Source organism: Lutra lutra, chromosome 4 (assembly GCF_902655055.1).
Source record: "Lutra lutra chromosome 4, mLutLut1.2, whole genome shotgun sequence".
In the NCBI taxonomy this organism is placed as follows: Eukaryota; Metazoa; Chordata; class Mammalia; order Carnivora; family Mustelidae; genus Lutra; species Lutra lutra.
Window position 1 is genome coordinate 49,541,380 of NC_062281.1, and position 19,183 is coordinate 49,560,562.

Genomic DNA, 19,183 nt, shown 5'->3' on the forward strand with positions numbered 1-19,183 from the left:
ACACCTTGGGCATTCCAAACAAACATAATGTGTAGAACAGAGGAACCCAGTCAACAGTTAGAATCAAGGCCCCAGGTATTTGGCCTCAATAAGTCTGCCCAACTATCTCCAGTCATTAAAGTCACCCCAGCTGAGGGTCTACTCATCATGGAGCATTAATGAACCCTCTCTGTTGGGTTTTACACAAATATCCAACCCACAAATTTATAAGTCCTAATAAAATAGTTGTTTCATAACAGTAAATTTTGGGGTGATTTTTTTGCAGCAAGAGATAAGCAGAATAGCTAGTAAGCACCCTACATTGAGACTAATTATTTAGCCATTTCATAATATTTATCAAGAAGTTTGTTAATAACATGGTATTTGCTAATGTTTCCTATAGAAAGAAAACCATGATTAGGAAGAAATGCGTTATAACCTAGTAGTAATCTATACTCCCAAGTATAGTGGTCTTTTAATGTAATAGTAAAAAGCGAAATGCATATGTTTTCTTTTCACAGGTATCTGAGGTGTTATTACTGGGCTGTTCGAACTTTAATTACCATCGGGGGCCTTCCAGAACCACAAACATCATTTGAAATAGCTTTTCAACTGTTGAATTTTTTTTCTGGAGTTTTTGTGTTCTCCAGCTTAATTGGTCAGGTAAATAGAGATGTGAATCCCTAGATACATAATGGTACAATTTTTGAAAATCTAATAAGTCTTTATGATTTTACAAAAGAAAAATCAAAATCCATCTAGTGCTTTCTTTATTTTTACTAATGTTCATCTATTTTAATGAATTGGAGGAAGATATTAATGAGCCAACACTGCCTTTCAATTTTTAAACTGTTATATCTCTCAGAAGACCTATCCACAGTGAGTGTCATGTTAGACTCAGAGAAAATCAAGTTTCTAAATTGACTTCTTGGAATTTCCTGAAAAACTTTAAAATCTCCCTTCTTTAATTAAACTTCAAGTATTGTCATATAGTCCCTAGATTAAAATCAACTTCAGAGGTTACTGAAACCAGAGGCTACTAAATGCCATCTAAATATATTTAATTAATAAGTCATTGGCTTATAAATGCTTACTATGACATCTCTTTGTCCTTATTCTCAAGGAATCACAGTCTGGTAAGAAAGTAAAACAATTGCAAATAACTATTGCAAGATAGTTGGCATTTGCAAGGCATAGAGTCCAATATCTTTGTGGACTCCCAGATTTACAAGAAATAAAAACCTGAAGAGCATAGCATTCTTAGAAGGTATACTTCCTTAGGAGGTACTCCATATACCATATGTTTGAGAACAAAAAAGTCATGTTAAGATTCGTATCCTGGGTAAAGAGTTAGGCAAAATCACAAAATGACTATCATCACTAGATACATCATTAGTTCTTACCACACTCACTGTGGTATGAATAAGTCCCATGCTTTAACAAAATTTAGCAATAAAAACTATTTTTATAACATTTGAGGCTGACCACAATAGTCAAAACTCAACTCCTACACCCATGAATATCAGGGCCTGCTATCCATGGTAAGTACAAAAAGAAAGTTTGAAATCTCTATATTAGTTCAGAATAGGGAAGTTTCCCAGAAGAATGTATTTGCAACATCTTAAAAAAAAAAACAGATAGAATCCAGTAGTTATAGACAGGTAGTCCAATCAATCAGAAACAGTGTGAAAGATGGCAATGATAAAACACAAGCATGTTTGAGGAAATAGAGTACAGAATGACCAGAGTGAATGATGCTTATAAATAGGTTAGAGATGTACCTAAGGACAAAATATTTTAAGGGCTCCAAATATTAAAGATACTGAACTTTATCTAAGCGGAAATAGGAAGTTAGCCAATGGGACATTTTGAACAAAGGAGAGATTCAGGAAGATTAATCAAAATATAATATGAACTGGAAGATGTGATACTGTTTTTAAAAGTACGTTTAATTGCAGACTGTTGTAAGGGTTTTTTGGGGCAACCATCTTGGGAGAAGCTCATTATAGGGGTCAGATAAACGATGTGAAATAAAGAAATTACATTTTTATTGCAAAAAAAGAAAGTGGGTTTTATTATGGGGTGCGTGGGTAGCTCAGTTGGTTGAGCGTCCAACTTTTGATTTTGGTTGTGGTCATGATCTCAAGGTCCTGATCTCAGGATCATGGGATCAAGCTCCACAATGGGGCTGGAGATTCTCTCTCTCTTTTTCTCCCTCTGACCATCCCCACCTCTCTCTCTCTCTCTCTCTCTCTCTCTCTTTCTTTCTTTCTCTCTTTCTCTCTCTCTCAGGCACAAATAAATAAATCTTTAAAAAGTAAAATATGTTTTATTATTATTTATGTATGGTGAGGCCAACAAATCAGGAGACAACTGACCTTGAAAAGATAGTTTGTTATACAAACAGATCCAAAAAAGAAGGGTCACAACATGCCAAGGGGCCACGTGGGGAAGCACCAAGGAAGGAACTGGTGAAGCAGGGTAAGCAGATTTAGGATTGGCTAGTTTGGAGAATTTTCACAGGTTCTGGGGAGTAGAGGCTCTGTCTGGTTGGCTGGTACTTGGCTGTGGGGTAATTAGGTGGATCAAGTGAATAGTAGCCTGGAATATGAGAGTCCAATAAAGAAGACTGTTGGGAGTATAGCCTCTGGATTGGTTACTTTGTCTATGAAAGGTGCACTCCCAGTGGAGTTGTTTACTATGTCTAGGAATTAGCTAACTCTGGGAGAGATAGTACCAGATATCAAAGCATCAAAATACAGAAAATTTTAAAATATGGTTAAAAAGATATATAGGGATATGGGCAACTCAAGGCTGAACATGGTAACAGAGTGGAGAGAGAGATTGTAAAGGAAACTCTAGAAAATATTTAGGTTTGGGAAAAGCACATAAGCAGTTAAAAACTGTAAGTATAAAATATCATCATCTTAATGGCTTAATCATTACATTGACAATGATTGGAAATGAAAAGCTGGCTTAGAGAGAAATGCAATTAATTTGAACATAAACAACAGAAATCTTAATATTCCATAGTTTCTCATAAAATCCATGTGAGGTAGTCATATCCCCTGCTGTCTTACTTTTATACATGAAGCAACTCCAGTTTAAAGAGATTAAAAAGCATCCCTAATTCCTACATGTAATTCACAGTTGTATTGATAAGGCCATATAATATTGTTAGTAATAGTAAAATTTTAACATGTATTTAGCACTTACTATGTACAAGACAATGTCTATAAAATTAAAAAAAATTGTATATTACTCCTATTAAATTTTCTTGCTACTCTGAATATGGTCTTTGGACTAAGAGCAGAAGAGCCACTTGGAAAATTTAGATTTCAGACTTCACCCCAGAACTAGGAAGTCAGAATCTGCAATTTAACAAGATCTTCAGGTGATTTATATACACATGAAAGTTTGCAAAGTGTTGCTTTACACACCACACCACATCTTCCTCTACATTGAATTTGAGGAACTGTTCCAACAGGAACAGAAAGAAACATCAAGCCACTGAAAATGTACTAGAGTCTCCCCCCACCACCACAAAAAAGAGTGAGAAAGGAGATACAGATTTGTGTCTTAAACTCTCATAGTAAATACAAGATGCTGAGGGAAACAGTCAAAAACAAAAAAGGGACTGGGACACAATCTCCATGTATTCAAAATTCCCACATATAACTGCACCAAGTACTAACTACATCCTGAATCTGATGATGACATTTTAACTATAGTATTCTATTCTCTGATACAACTCATAGAGACTAACATTTTCTCCCCCTAATCTGGAACACATCATGGAACGCATGTCTTCTCACCAATGCCACCAAAACCCAGTGCTGCTGAAGGATAGCGCATAAACCATTCAGATTACTGTCACTATAATTTCTGTGTCCTCAACATTGATCAATAATGCTCTTAATTATTCTTGGCTCCCAATTTAAAACTCTATTAAATCTTCAAACCCAGCCACTAACACTCTAATTCTCATGGCCTTCGGTGACTTGGTAATGTGTTCCATCTGTCAAGAATGTCTTGTAAAAAGGAGGTCTAGTAACTGAGGTTGTGAAGGGTATTTAGAATAGCACCAAGGAGTAAGTCAGGGACTGAAATAGATGTATCCAGTTGGACTCTCTGCATAACTCCTCAGCAGATACTTTTGATAAGAAGAAAAATCCATTGACTCTAAAAATATAAACTGAGGAAGGCACCAAAATAAAAGAGCCATTTGAAGTAGACCTCAGAAGAATGAAGTTTTTCTACAAGCAGAAAAGGCTCAGCTACTAGAATGAACGAGCAAAGTCTCAAGAATGTAAAAGTGAGACCCTGGTTTTCCTCCGTATTATAAACCCACAGTCAAAGCAAATTTACAACCACTTGCTTCCCTCTATGTGAGAGGAAGAGTCAAGCTATATATTTTTTTTGTGCTGAGACCTTAAAGATCAGCTTTTAACCTAGAGTGGGTTTTTATGGCTGAGTTATAAACATCCAAGAACTAAAACCTGACAGTTCCTTAAGTATTGTCACAGCAGTAGATGATGCTTCAGTAATTTCAGCACATTTCAACTTCTGCTGAATACTGTGCCTTAAGCATGATGAGATTTGATTTTATCTGTCTAAACAACACAAAGGGAAGTACAGAGGTTGCAATTTCATGATGAATTGAGTCCATAAAGCCAGACACACTGGATAATCTATGAAGGATGCTTTCAAAGTGAGACTCACAAAAGTGGACTAGACATTCTAACAGGAAATTGCTCAACTTTCTTTGTGTATACCTTGAATAAGCACAAACTGTATAATTTTTAAAATACCAACTAGCATCTTTGCAGTAATATACAGGTTTGCAAAGAAGATTGGGTGCAGTCACATGCATTATGTGACTGAATCTTCATGAAAACTTCACATGGTAAGTAAGACAGGTCCTATTGTTGTCCTTATGGGGTCAGAGGGAGGATATGATTTGCCCAATGTTTTATATAAATGGTTGAAATTAAGATTCAATATCAGTGTGTTAAAAATCAAGTCGTGCATTGGAGTGGGATGTATCTCATAAAAACTCATAATTCAACTGGGCTTTTAGTACCTCTTGCAGTTCCTCTGCCAGGTGTGAAATGACCGTATTTGTGGTTTTAGATGCAAGATGTAATTGGGGCAGCTACAGCCAATCAGAACTACTTTCGAATCAGCATGGATCAGACTATTTCCTACATGAACACTTATTCCATTCCTAAGACTGTGCAGAATCGAGTTCGGACTTGGTACGAATATACGTGGGACTCTCAAAGAATGCTAGGTAAGCAAGGCAAATTACCAATTAAATCCCTGAATAGCATGTCCCTATAATGCAAGTTCTATAAGTTAGAAGCAGAAAGTAATTGGATTTGAGCAAAAGACTGGAAAACAACCAAATGATCTTTAGAGTATTAGTTTAATACCATGAGATTTTCTTTCACATATCCAAACATAACTTACCAGTTATGCAAATGCTGAAAAAACTATTCCTGAGGATGTGTCAAGTGAGGAAGAACAGCAAAAGAAGCAGTAACAGGTTCCTTCCTTCTCTCTAACTGTAGATACTGCTCCAACTCCTTGGTTTAGGAGGAAACTAAGTACAGTCCTTGGAAACAAGGAGTTATGTTTTTATAGAAAGGATATTCATACTTAGAATCAATACTGGCATCAAAATAAGGATATATCAGTTCTTTTTTTTCTAAATGGTTGTAAGGAAACATCAAAAATAATCAACTCTCAGAAATTTGTACAACACTAGACTAAGAGTGGACAGATTTGTTTATGGGACATTTTATCAGCCTGAAGGCCCATCATTAAATTCACATACAGAAAAATCATTAATGTATTTGCATTCTTCATTGAGTTAATAAGAAAGTAAATAACAATAATTTAAATTTACTCAGCACATTTCTTTTTTTTTTTTGATAGAATTTTTTAAAGATTTTATTTATTTGACAAAGAGAGACACAGTGAAAGAGGGAACACAAGCAAGGGGAAGTGGGAGAGGGAGAAACAGGTTTCCCACTGAGCAAGGAGCCTGACGTGGGACTCAATACCAGGACCCCGGGATCACGACCCAAGATGAAGGCAGACACCTAACGACTAAGCTACCCAGGCACCCCAGCACAGTTCCTTTTAGATTTCATTCCCAGCTGAGCCATCTACCAGTTATGCATAATTGAACAAGTCACTTACAATCTCTCTGAATCTCGGTTCTTTTTTTGTTTCTTTTTTCTGCAAAGCAGGAATGAGAACACTTACCCTTACAGTTGTCACAAGGGTCAAATAAGATAGTGATAGAGCTCAGTGAGCTTTCAAATGCCACATGGTACTCATTATAACTTGCCATCCTCAGGATGTTAGAGCTGGAATCTACAGAATCAAGACAAAAACTAGATCCTTTTTCCATTAGGTTGTTCACTAGCCATGTCCAATAATCACTAAACTTTACATCTTAAGTTTCAGTAACCACAATGTCCTGAAACTATTCAGAACTATTATGTCATCAATAGTTAAAATACTACTTTTCTCCATGAAAGTGATAGTGTGATTGTGATACATATGTATGTCCAATAGAAGTAATAAAAGTATAGAATTTGATGCAGCTATTTATAAAAAGAGTTGGCACTTTATTTCCTTAATTTTTAAAATTTCTCTTACACGTATGTGATTTTTTTATTAATTATTCTGCTTGTGGGTTTCTGTGTTTGTCTTTGTAAAGATGAGTCTGATCTGCTGTGCACCCTGCCTCTCACCATGCAGTTAGCCCTCACCGTGGATGTGAACCTCAGCATCATCAGCAAAGTCGAATTGTTCAAGGCAAGTGCTTTTACAATGAATACAAAAACACAGTATCAATTTCTCCATAAAGTCAAAGCTCTTGCTGTATATGGCATTTATTATTTTTATTGCCTTCTGTTTTAACAAAATCAACAGTCTAGAATTTATGTGGAGTTAGATTCAAATAATCTGTGGGTCTGTCTTCAACAGATGACTTATTCTTTAGAAGCCACTCTCTCCTAATTGGTGTCAGAAAAGAGTTCTTCAGGCTCTTTTTGAATTAATTTAAATATAATTAAACTCTGTCTTTGCTACTATGCATGCCATTTCCCATTTATGAATGAACCTTGACAATGCGTGACAAACCCCAAATTAGCTCTAGATTGGCCTGACATTCAGAGAATTGTGCCTAACCATGTCTTCTATTACTAATGTTTTGGATATAGAGTTTTTAAATGGCCAAATTCAAATTTAGAGGCTTTTTTTGAAGATTTTATTTATTTGACAGAGAGAGAGATCATAAGTAGGCAAAGAGGCAGGCAAAGAGAGAGGGAAAGAGGGGGAAGCAGGCTCCCCACTGAGCAGAGAGCCCGATGCAGAGCTCTGTTCCAGAACCCTGAGATCATGACCCAAGCCAAAGGCAGAGGCTTAACCCAATGAGCCACCCAGGTGCCCCTAGAAACTTTTTTTTTTTTTTTGTAGAAAAAAGTGCATTTTTTTACTTTTGGATGTTTTTAATTTTACCATCCTCACCTCTTCTTATTGCATTGTACTGCATATAAGTGTTTCTCATTAACGTTTAATTCTGCCTGTAGTGTTCACTGATTCATCTATTCAATTATCTGTTCATTCTGTTCATTCAATGGCATTTATTAAGTTCCTACTATGTTTCAGGCATCATTTTAGCCACTGGGAATACAATAGTTGAAAACAAATACTTGCACACATAGAGCTTAAATCCCAAAAGAGGGGGATTAAAAAATAAATATGAAACATGTTTGGAGGTGATAATGCTATGAACAAAATTGAACAGGCTAAGGAAGATGAGAATGGTACCGGTCAAAAAAGGCTGCTCTAATGAAATGCAACTGAGTATTTAAGCAAAAGACTGCAAGAGGCAAGGAAGTGAGGCATGCAGATATTGGGGAAGGGAAGGAAGAGATGGACAGAAGGACAATATTATAGGAAGACAGACAAAATGAGGCCCTGAGTCAGGAGCATCCTAAAGAAGCCAGAATAGCTGAAGCAAAGGTAGAGTGATAGGAAACAAAATAGTCAGAAGACAGTCAAAGAAAGGGAGTCTGGGGCATCAGGGTGGCTCAGTGAGTTGAGCTTCCAACTCTTGATTTCAGCTCAGGTCTTAATCACAGGGTGTTGGGATCAAGACCTATGTCAGGCTCTACGCTTAACACAAAGTCTGCTTGCTCCTCTCTCCTTCCCCACCTGTCCCTACTCCTGCTCACACACATGCTCGCGTGCGCTCGCTCTCTCTCGCTCTCTCTCTCTCAAATAAATTGGAAGGAAGGAAGGAAAAGAAAGAAAGAAAAAAGATAGGAAGGAAGGAAGGAAGAAAGAAAGAAAGCAGGAAAGAGAGAGAAAGGAAAGCTGGGACACCTGGGTGGCTCAGTCAGTTAAGTGTCTAATTCTTGATATCAGCTCAAGTCTTGATCTCAGGGTTGTGAGTTCAAGCACCCTATTGAGCTCCATGCTGGGCATGGAGCCTACTTGAAGGAAAGAAAGAAGGAAAGAATCAAAGAAGGAAGGAAGAAAGGGAGGGAGAGAGGGAGGGAGCGAGCCAGGCGGGGGGGCAAGTTAAAGGAGGACCTTGGAGGCTCTAGGATAAACCCGGATTGTACTGTGAGATGCAAATGCCAGTGAAGAATTAAGCAGATGACTATTTAAGATCAGTTTGAAGGGATCTCCCACCTATAATGTGGAGAATAGACTGTGGAAACAAATGTGAACAGTGAAGAGATCAAAGAGTGGTTACTGCAACTATGCATAGAAGAGATGATCACGACCAGACCCAGAGTAGTAAGAGCAGAGTTGTTAAGAAGTGGCCAAATATTAGATATATTTTTTATATATATAACATATAGTGTTTTATTAGTTTCAGGCATACAATATAGTGATTCAACACACCCATACATCACTTGCCACTCACCATGACAAGTGTATACCTTAATTCCCACCCTTATTATACTTTTAATTACAGCCATCCTAGTGGGTGAAAAGTGGTATCTCATTGTGGTTTTGATTTGCCTTTTTTTTTAATTAAATTTTTATTTACTTTTTAATTTCTTTTCAGTGTTCCAGAATTCCTTGTTTATGCACCACACCCACAGCTCCATGCAATACGTGTCCTCCACAATACCCACCACCAGGCTCACCCAACCTCCCACCCCCCTCCCCTCCAAAGCCCTCAGTTAATTTCTCAGAGTCCACAGTCTCTCATGGTTCGTCTGCCCCAATATTGGATATATTTAAAGAAAGGGGCCAAAGTTTTTGCTGTTGCTTATATGAAGAGAGAGAGAAAAAGAGAGAGAGAAAGAAATCAAAGCTGACTCCATGGATTTAAGCCTGAGGAACAGGAAGAACAAAGATACCATTTGCAAAATAAGAAGTTTTTAAGTATAGGGTGAGGGGGAGAGAAACAGACTATTTTGGGATATGTTCATTTGAAGTGGGAGTTAGACCTCCAGATGAAATGTCATGTAGGCAGTTTGATGAATAAATCTAAGTTCAGGGGAGATGTCCAAGCTGGAGTAATAAATTTGGGCATATTAACACATTGATGTATTTTAAGCCATGAGACTGGATGTGATCCTCTAAAATGAAAGTGAAGACAGCAAAAAAGATGAATCCAGACAGAAATCTATGTCTTGAAAATACATAATCAGCACCATTAGGGACAGTATGAAGAAGCAGAAGCTGTATGGTAAAATGGTTGGAAAAAAAATAAAATAAAATAAAATGGTTGGGCAGAGTCACTTCCAGTGTTAGGTTCACCCCTGGCTCCATAGGATACCAGTGTTAGGTCAGTATCCTAGGACTCTTTTCTTGATATAACCAGATTTTCTTTTTAAGATTTTATTTCTTTATCTGACAGAGAGATAGAGAGCACAAGTATGCAGAGCATCAGGCAGAGGGAGAGAGAGAAGCAGGCTCTCTGCTGAGCAGGGAGCCCAATGCGGGGCTCTATCCCAGGACCCTGGGATCAACACCTGAGCTGAAGGCAGCCACTCAACCGACTGAGCCACCCAGGCACCCCTAACCAGATTTTGATGAAGATATGAACCATGTGATTTTCAAATAGGCAGATGACACAAGGTAAAAAGGAACAGTTTAAAATGTGTTAGATTGCAAAACTTAAAAATAATTGAATACTTTAAACAATAAGCAAAGTCAAGATTAGTTTCAACAGCATAAAAGTTCCAAATTTATGCCTGAAATTGAAATATTACAAATATAAAAAGAGCCACAGTCAGTTTTATAACAAATTTTTTACACTTGGATGTTTTTGCTCACCTCAAACTCTGTATGAATCAACAGAGTTATGTATTACAATGTCCCAAATTTTTTTTTTAAAGATTTTATTTCTTTATTTGTCATAGAGAGAGAAGCGAGAGTGAGCACAGGCAGACAGAGTGGCAGGCAGAGGCAGAGGGAGAAGCAGGCTCGCTGCCAAGCAAGGAGCCCTATGTGGGACTCGATCCCAGGACGCTGGGATCATGACCTGAGCCGAAGGCAGCTGCTTAACCAACTGAGCCACCCAGGCGTCCCCAATGTCCCAAATTTTTAACATAATTTGGTTTTCTTGATTATTTCAGCAACATATCACATTGCAAATAACCAGATGTAAGAATTTTTGTAAGGTAGATAAACCAAGGGAATAGAGGTAGGAGCTGAATAGTGGACCAAGGAAATAGTAAAAGGATGATTTTTTTAAGATTTTATTTTTTTAAAAAGATTTTATTTATTTATTTGTGAGAGAGTGTGAGTGAGAGAGCGCATGAATGGGGGAGGGGCTGAGCAAAGGGAAAATCAGGCTCCCCATTGAGCAAAGAGCCCAATGCAAGACTCCAAGGCTCAGGCTCCCTGCCAGGACCCCAGGATCATGACTGACCCAAAGGCAGATGCTTAGCTTAACTGACTGAACCAGCCAGGCACCCTTGTAAAAGGAGGATCTTATAAATAACATTGTTTTATGATAATACAAACCAAATCAATGATTGCTTCTAGTGAGGTGTGAAAGCCACAAAGCTAAATTATTTTCACAGTATTTTAAAAATGTTATAACACTCTCTATACTTTGATGACTAACTTAACTAAGAATAGGTAACCACAATTGGCTCTCTTTAAAAAAAAAAAAAAAAGCTTTAAGTTATATACCAATGACTTTTATGGGATTATCTCTAATTTGGGAAGTTATCAGTTTCTAATATCAGAGTATTTTCCTTTGTTTTTACATATATTTCTTTAAATCCATAAAATCAGCAACATCTGATTGAGAAAAAAGGTTAAATCTTCACATCTTGATGTTAGTCATAAACTTAGATTCATTCTTTTCTGACATTTCCATTAAATGTATTTTTCTCCCAGAAATGGAATATAAATTTCCATTTATATTTCTATTTTTTTTCATTAACATATAATGTATTATTTGTCCTGGTGTAAAGGTCTGAGAATCATCAGGCTTACACATTTCACAGGCTCACCTTAGCACATAACCTCCCCAATGTCCATAACACAGCCACCCCATCCCTACACCCCTACCCCCAGCAACCCTCAGTTTGTTTCATGAGATTAAGAGTCTCTTACGGTTTGTCTCTCTGCCGATCCCATCTTGTTTCATTCCCCCCCACATAACCCCCTGCCCTGCCTCTCAAATTCCTCATATCAGAGAAATCGTATGATAATAGTCTTCCTCTGATTGACTTATTTCACTTAGCATAATACCCTCTAATTCTATCCACATCGTTGTAAATGGCAAGATTTTGTTTCTCTTGATGGTTGCATAGTATTCCACTGTGTATGTGTATATGTATATGTGTTTGTGTGAATACACACACACACACACACACACACACACACATATCTTCTTTATCCATTCATCTGTTGATGGACATCTAGGTTCTTTCCATAGTTTGGCTACTGTAGACATTACTGCTATAAATATTTGGGTGCACGTGCCCCTTTGGATCACTACATTTGTATATTTGGGGTAAATACCCAGTAGTACAATTGCTGGGTCATAGGGTAGCTCTATTTTCAACTTTTTGAGGAAACTCCATACTGTTTTCCAGAGTGGCTGCACCAGCTTGCATTCCCACTAGCAGTGAAGGAGAGTTCCCCTTTCTCTGCATCCTTACCAACATCTGTCATTTCCTAACTTGTTAATTTTAGCCATTCTGACTGGTGTGAGGTGGTAACTCATCATGGTTTTGATTTGTATTTCTCTGATGCCGAGTATGTTAAGCACTTTTTCATGTGTCTGTGAGCCATTTGGATGTCTTCTTTACAGAAATATCTGTTCGTGTCCTCTGCCCATTTCTTGATTGGATTATTTGTTCTTTGGATGTTGAGTTTAATAAGTTCTTTATAGGTTTTGAATACTAGCTCTTTATCTGATATGTCATTTGCAAATATCTTTTCCCATTCTGTCAGTTGTCTTTGGTTTTGTTGACTGTATCTTTTGCTGTGCAAAAGCTTTTGATCTTGATTAAGTCTCAGTACTTCATTTTTGTTCTTGCTTCCCTTGCCTTTGGTGATGTTTCTAGGAAGAAGTTGCTGTGGCTGAGGTCAAAGAGATTGCTGCCTGTGTTCTCCTCAAAGATTTTGGGTTTTATTTCTTCTCACATTGAGGTCTTTCATCTATTTCGAGTCTATTTTTGTGTGTGGTCTAAGGAAATGGCCCAGTTTCATTCTTCAGCATGTAGCTGTCCAATTTTTCCAACACCACTTGTTGAAAAGACTTTATCATTGGATAGTCTTTCCTGCTTTGTTAAAGACTAGTTGACCATAGAGTTGAGGGTCCATTTCTGGGGTCTCTATTCTGTTCTATTGATCTGTGTGTCTGTTTTTGTGCCAGTACCATACTGTCTTGATGATGACAGCTTTGTAATAGAGCTTGAAATCAGGAATTGTGATGCCACCAACTTTGGCTTTTGTTTTCAACATTCCTCTGGCTATTCAGGGTCTTTTCTGGTTGCATATAAATTTTAGGATTATTTGTTCCATTTCTTTGAAAAAAATGGATGGTATTTTGATAGGAATTGCATTAAATGTATAGATTGCTTTAGGCACCATAGACATTTTCAGAATATTTGTTCTTCCAATCCATGAGCATGGAACGTTTTTCTATTTCTTTGTGTCTTCCTCAATTTCTTTCATGAGTACTTTATAGTTTTCTGAGTACAGATTCTTTGCCTCTGTGGTTAGGTTTATTCCTAGGTATCTTATGGTTGGGGGTGTAATTTTAATTAGGATCGACTCCTTCATTTCTCTTTCTTCTGTCTTGCTGTTGCTGTATAGAAATGCAACTGATTTCTGTGCATTGATTCTATATCCTGACACTTTACTGAATTCCTGTACAAGTTCTAGCAGATTTAGAATGGAGTCTTTTGGGTTTTCCACATAAAGTATCATATCATCTACAAAGAGTGAGAGTCTGACTTCTTTTTGCTGATTCCAATGCCTTTTATTTCTTTTTGTTGTCTGATTGCTGAGGCTAGGACTCCTAGTAATGTTGAATAACAGTGGAGATACTGGACATCCCTGCCATGTTCTTGACCTTAGGAAAAAAGCTCTGTGTTTTTCCCCATTGGAATGATATTTGCTGTGGGTTTTTCATAGATGGCTTTGATGATATTGAGGTATGTACCTCAATGCCTACACTGTGAAGAGTTTTGATCAAGAAAGGATGCTGTACTTTGTCAAATGCTTTTCCAGCATCTATTGAGAGTATCAGATGGTTCTTGTTTTTTCTTTTGTTAATGTATTGTTTCACATTGATTGATTTTTGGATGTTGAACCAAACTTGCAGCCCTGGAATAAATCCAACTTGGTCGTGGTGAATAATCCTTTTAATGTACTGTTGGATCCTTATTGGCTAGTATTTTGGTAAGAATTTTCGCATCTGTGTTCATCAAGGATATTGGTCTGTAATTCTCTTTTTTGATGAGGTCTTTGTCTGGTTTTGGACAAAACCATTTTATGCTGGCCTCATAAAATGAGTTTTGGAAGTTTTCCTTCCATTTCTATTTTTTGGAACAGTTCCAGGAGAACAGGTATTAATTCTTCTTTAAATGTTTGGTAGAATTCCCCTGGGAAGTCGTCTGACCCTAGGCTCTTGTTTGTTGGGAGATTTTTGATGACTGCTTCAATCTTACTGGTTATGGGTCTGTTCAGGTTTTCTATTTCTTCCTGGTTCAGTTGTGGTAGTTTATATGTCTCTAGTAATGCATCCATTTCTTCCAGATCAAACTTGCTAATGTATAGTTGCTCATAATATGTTCTTATAATTGTATTTCTTTGATGTTGGTTGTGATCTCCCTTCTTTCATTCATGATTTTATTTATTTGGGTCCTTTCTCTTTTCTTTTTGATAAATCTGGCCAGGGGTTTATCAATCTCATTAATTCTTTCAAAGAACCAGTTCCTAGATTCATTGATTTGTTCTACTGATTTTTTGGATTCTATATCATTGATTTATGCTCTGATCTTTATTATTTCTTTTCTCCTTCCATGTTTAGGCTTTCTTTGCTGTTCTTTCTCCAGCTCCTTTAGGTGTGGGGTTAGGTTGTGTACTTGAGACCTTTCTTGTTTCTTGAGAAAGGCTTGTATTGCTATATACCTTCCTCTCAGAACTGCCTTTGCTGTGATCCAAAGATTTTGAACAGTTGTGTTTTCATTTTCATTTGTTTCCATGAATTTTTTAATTCTTCTTTTATTTCCTGGTTCACCCATTCATTCTTTAGTAGGATGCTCTTTAGACTCCATGTATTTGAGTTCTTTCCATCTTTCCTCTTGTGATTGAGTTCTAGTTTCAGAGCATTATGGTCTGAAAATACTCAGAGAATGATCTCAATTTTTTGGTACAAGTTGAGACCTGATTTGTGACCCAGGATGTGATATATTCTGGAGAATGTTCTATGTACACTAGAGAAGAATGTGTACTCTGTTGCTTTGGGATGGAATGTTCTAAATATATCTGTGATGTCCATCTGATCCAGTGTGTTATTTAAAGCCTTTATTTCCTTGTTGATCTTTTCTTAGATGCTCTGTCCATTTCAGTAAGGGGGATGTTAAAGTCCCCTACTATTATTGTAGTATTGTTGATGTGTTTCTTTGATTTTGTGATTAACTGGTTTATATAATTGGCTGTTCCCATGTTAGGGCCATAGATATTTAAAGTATCAAGTATTAAGTACTTAAAGGGTCTGTCCTACAAGAGGATCTAACAATTTAGTGTCCTTCCTCATCTCTTATTATAGTCTTTGGCTTAAAACCTAACTTATCTGATATAAGAATTGCCACCCCAGCTTTCTTTTGATGTCCATTAGCATGGTAAATAATTTTCCACCCCCTCACTTTAAATTTGTAGGTGTCTTTGGGTCTAAAATGAGTTTCTTATAGACAGCATATCAATGGGTCTTGTTTTTTGTTTTTTGTTTTTAATCTATTCTGATACCTGTGTTTTTTTATTAGGGCATTTAGCCCATTTATATTCAGGGTAACTATTGAAAGATATGAATTTAGTGCTACCGTATTGCCTGTAAGGTGACTGTTACTGTATATTTTCTCTGTTCTGTCCTGGTTTGTTACTTTTAGGCTCTGTCTTTGTTTAGAGGACCTCTTTCAATATTTCCTGTAGGGCTGGTTTGGTGTTTGCAAATTCTTTCAGTTTTCATTTGTCCTGAAAGCTTGTTATCTCTCCTTTTATTTTCAGTGACAGCCTAGCTGGATATAGTATTCTTGACTGCATATTTATCTCATTTAGTGCTCTGAATATACCATGCCAGTCCCTTCTGGCCTTCCAGGTCTCTGTGGATAGGTCTGGTGACAGTCTAATATTTCTACCATTGTATGTTACAGACCTCTTGTCCCAAGCCGTATTCAGGATTTTCTCTTTGTCACTAAAACTTGTAAGTTATACTATTAGATAGTGGGGTGTGGACTTATTTTTATTGATTTTGAGGGGGCTTCTTTGTGCTTCCTGGATTTTGATTCTTGTCCCTTTGCCAAATTAGGAAAATTCTCTATTATAACTTGCTCCAATATACCTTCTGCCCCTCTCTCTCTTTCTTCTTCTTCTGGGATGCCAATTATTCTAATACTGTTTCATCTTATGATATCACTTATCTCTCGAATTCTCCCCTCTTGGTCCAGTAGTTGTTTATCTCTCTTTTTCTCAGTTTCTTTATTCTCTGTCATTTGGTCTTCTATATCACTAATTCTTTCTTCTGCCTCATTTATCCTAGCAGTAACAGCCTCCATTTTTTATTGCACCTCATTAATAGCTTTTTTTAAATCTCAACTTGATTAGATTTTAGTTCTTTTATTTCTCCAGAAAGGGATAGTATTTCTCCAGAAAGGGATTCTCTAATATCATCTATGCTTTTTTTGAGCCCAGCTAGCACCTTGGTAATTGTCATTCTGAACTCTAGTTCTGACATATTACTAATGTCCATATTGATTAGGTCCCTAGCTGTCGGTGTTGTCTCTTGTTCTTTTTTTGTGGTGAGTTTTTCTGCCTTGTCCTTTTATCCAGATAAGAATAGATGAATGAGAGAACAAAATACTAAAAGGGTATCAACAACCCCAGAAAAATATACACTAACCAAATCAGAAGGGACCTGAAACTGGGGGGAGAAGAAGGAGGAAGAAAAAAAAGAAGAAAAAAAATATATATATATATATATATTAGACTGGTGAATAGATCAGATCCACACACTTGATTTTGAGTGTATTTTGGTCTGTTAGAAAAAACTACCTCCCAAATTTTTAAAGAAGGAAAAACATATATATACAAAAACAAGGGTAAACATGATGAAGGGATGGAATATGACTGTAAAGATAAAAATCAAAAAAGATTCTAAAAAAGGAATTAATAAGATAAGAAGGTTGAAAAAGAAAATAAAAAAAGAAGAGGAAAGAATGTGATCAGGCTGGAGACTAGAACAAAGCCATGTGCTAGATATAGGGTATATTTTGATCTATTAGAAGAAATTGTATCCCAAAATTTTAAAGGAAAATAAACAAAACCTGTATGTATACAAAAAATAAGGTTAAATACAATGAAAGGATATGACTATACCAATGAAAATTTGAAAACATTTTTAAAAATGTATTGATAAGATAAAATAGTTAAAAAACATTAAAATAGAAAAGAGGGAAATTTTTTTAAATTAGGATAAGAAAAAAATAAAACTAAAAAAAATTTGACTTTGAAAGACTAAAGTATCATGGGGGAAAAAAGCCATGAATTCTATGTGGTTTTTTCTCCTAGCTCTGGAGTTCCACAGTTCTCATTGATCAGTGAACTTGGTCTTGGCTGGATGTTCTTGCTGATTTTCTGGGGGGAGAGGTCTGTTGCAGTGATTCTCAAATGTCTTTGCCCGAGGCAAGGGCCAGGCTAACTATTCTGCTTGGGTTCACTCTCAGTAGCTTTTGTTCCCTGAACACTTTTCCGTAGAGCTTTGGAGGACGGGAATGATAATGGCAGCCTCCAAATCTCCGGGCCCCATAGAAGCCAAGAGCTCAGGGCCCCACTCCTCAATCTGCCCTCAGAGATAAGCAGTCAATCCCTCCTGATCTCTGGTCTCTGGCTGCACTCTGAGCTCACCCGGCCTGTGAACAAGTGTTTCTCTATGTGGTGCACGGCCCTGTTTGGAGTCTCCAAAGTCAGCAGATTCCTGCCACACACTCCCATGCTGCTCCTCCCAGAGAAGATAGGAGGGGGTCTCCCTGGATCTGCTACTTGTGGGGTCCCTGCTCAAAGAGCAGTGGCTCAACTGTGCCTTGGATCATGGTTTAAGGTAATCCCAAGATGAGAGCCCACTTCTTGGCTCCATGTCTGCAGCCAGCTTCTCCCCTCCAATACCTGGGAGCTCTGCCACACTCAGGCCTCCCTGGTCTTTTTGTGACCCTGTGGGTCTTGAGACAACACTATCCCCACAAGGGTTCCACCTCCTATTTAGCCTCTGGAGTGACGTCCCTCAGTGGAGCAGACTTCTAAAAGTTCCGATTTTGTGCTCTGCTGCTCTCTCACTTGCCCAGGAGTTGTCCCCTTCCCCTGTAGTCTATCTTCCCATTGCTTTGGATTCACTTCTCTGCACATCCTACCTTCCAGAAAGTGGTCGATTTTCTGTTCCTAGAATTGCTGCTCCTCTTCTCTTCTGTCTCCTGTTGAGTTTGTAGGTGTTCAGAATGGTTTGGTAACTATCTAGATGAATTTCTGGGACCTGAGGATATTTCAGTCTCTTACTCCTCTGCCATCTCGCTCCTCCTTTCACCCACTCTATATTTCTATTAAATTTTTTTTAAAGTTATCTTTTTCTAAAGCTAAATGAAGTAGAAAATAAGTAGGTGTGGAATCTTTCTAATTTTATTTTTGCAAAGGCAGTCTTAGTAGATTATACAAATTTGTTATTTTTTTTTTTAAGGAGAAAATAGGCTGAATAGTGATCCTACACCCCTACCTCATAAATTATACCAAATTAACTCTTGTGTTGCTTCTGAATCAGTTACATACATTCACAGAGTGTCACCTATGCACTCAGGCTGAATGCACAATGGAGAGAACATTTGAAGTATGTATGCCCAAAGGATGCTTAGGAGTCTACAGAGTGAGAAGGTAGAGGCTCCTGGCCAGGAGCCTTCATATGACTTATTATTACAAGTGTGAGAAATTATAACCTGTTCACAGGATGAGAAGTTCTTTATGACCAGAGCATAGGGTGATAACCACAGACAAATCTAGAAAGGTCAGTTGAAGCCAGGCCCTGTAGTGTGGGCCCAATTCTATAAGCAAAGGAAGCTGGAAAGGAGGAAATTCACAGTGTACATTTCAGTTTTACAAAGACAAGAAATGGAACTACAATGAATAGACCAAAACATTCAAGGGTAACAAAGCATGACTGTCAACTGTCAAAAACATCCATATCTTGAATTCTTCCTGAAAAATGAATCTTCCATATCTTTAAAACGCAGGCAGACAGGAAGAGAGAGAGAAAGAGACAGAGGAAAAAAAAACAAAAACAGAAATCTGGCACCAAGATTGGAGGCTGACAAGCATGTTTTGTGCCTTCCCAATGTTCAAAATTAAGGGAAATAAAAGGTACTTGAAAATCACTTAACTTACAAAGATTTATTTTAAGATGTCCTAAGGAATATTTTAGGTTTGTAGCTTA

At 37.3% G+C, this 19,183-nt stretch overlaps 1 protein-coding gene across 1 annotated transcript in view; it reads left to right on the forward strand.

Annotated features, from left to right (window-relative positions):
* The window catches only part of CNGB3 (cyclic nucleotide gated channel subunit beta 3), a 141,270-nt gene that overhangs the window by 82,482 nt on the left and 39,605 nt on the right, over positions 1–19,183 (forward strand). The window contains exons 11-13 of the mRNA XM_047728366.1: positions 501–642; positions 5,113–5,272; positions 6,713–6,810. Coding sequence (XP_047584322.1) covers positions 501–642; positions 5,113–5,272; positions 6,713–6,810 — 400 coding nt within the window. The remainder of the gene's footprint in view (positions 1–500; positions 643–5,112; positions 5,273–6,712; positions 6,811–19,183) is intronic.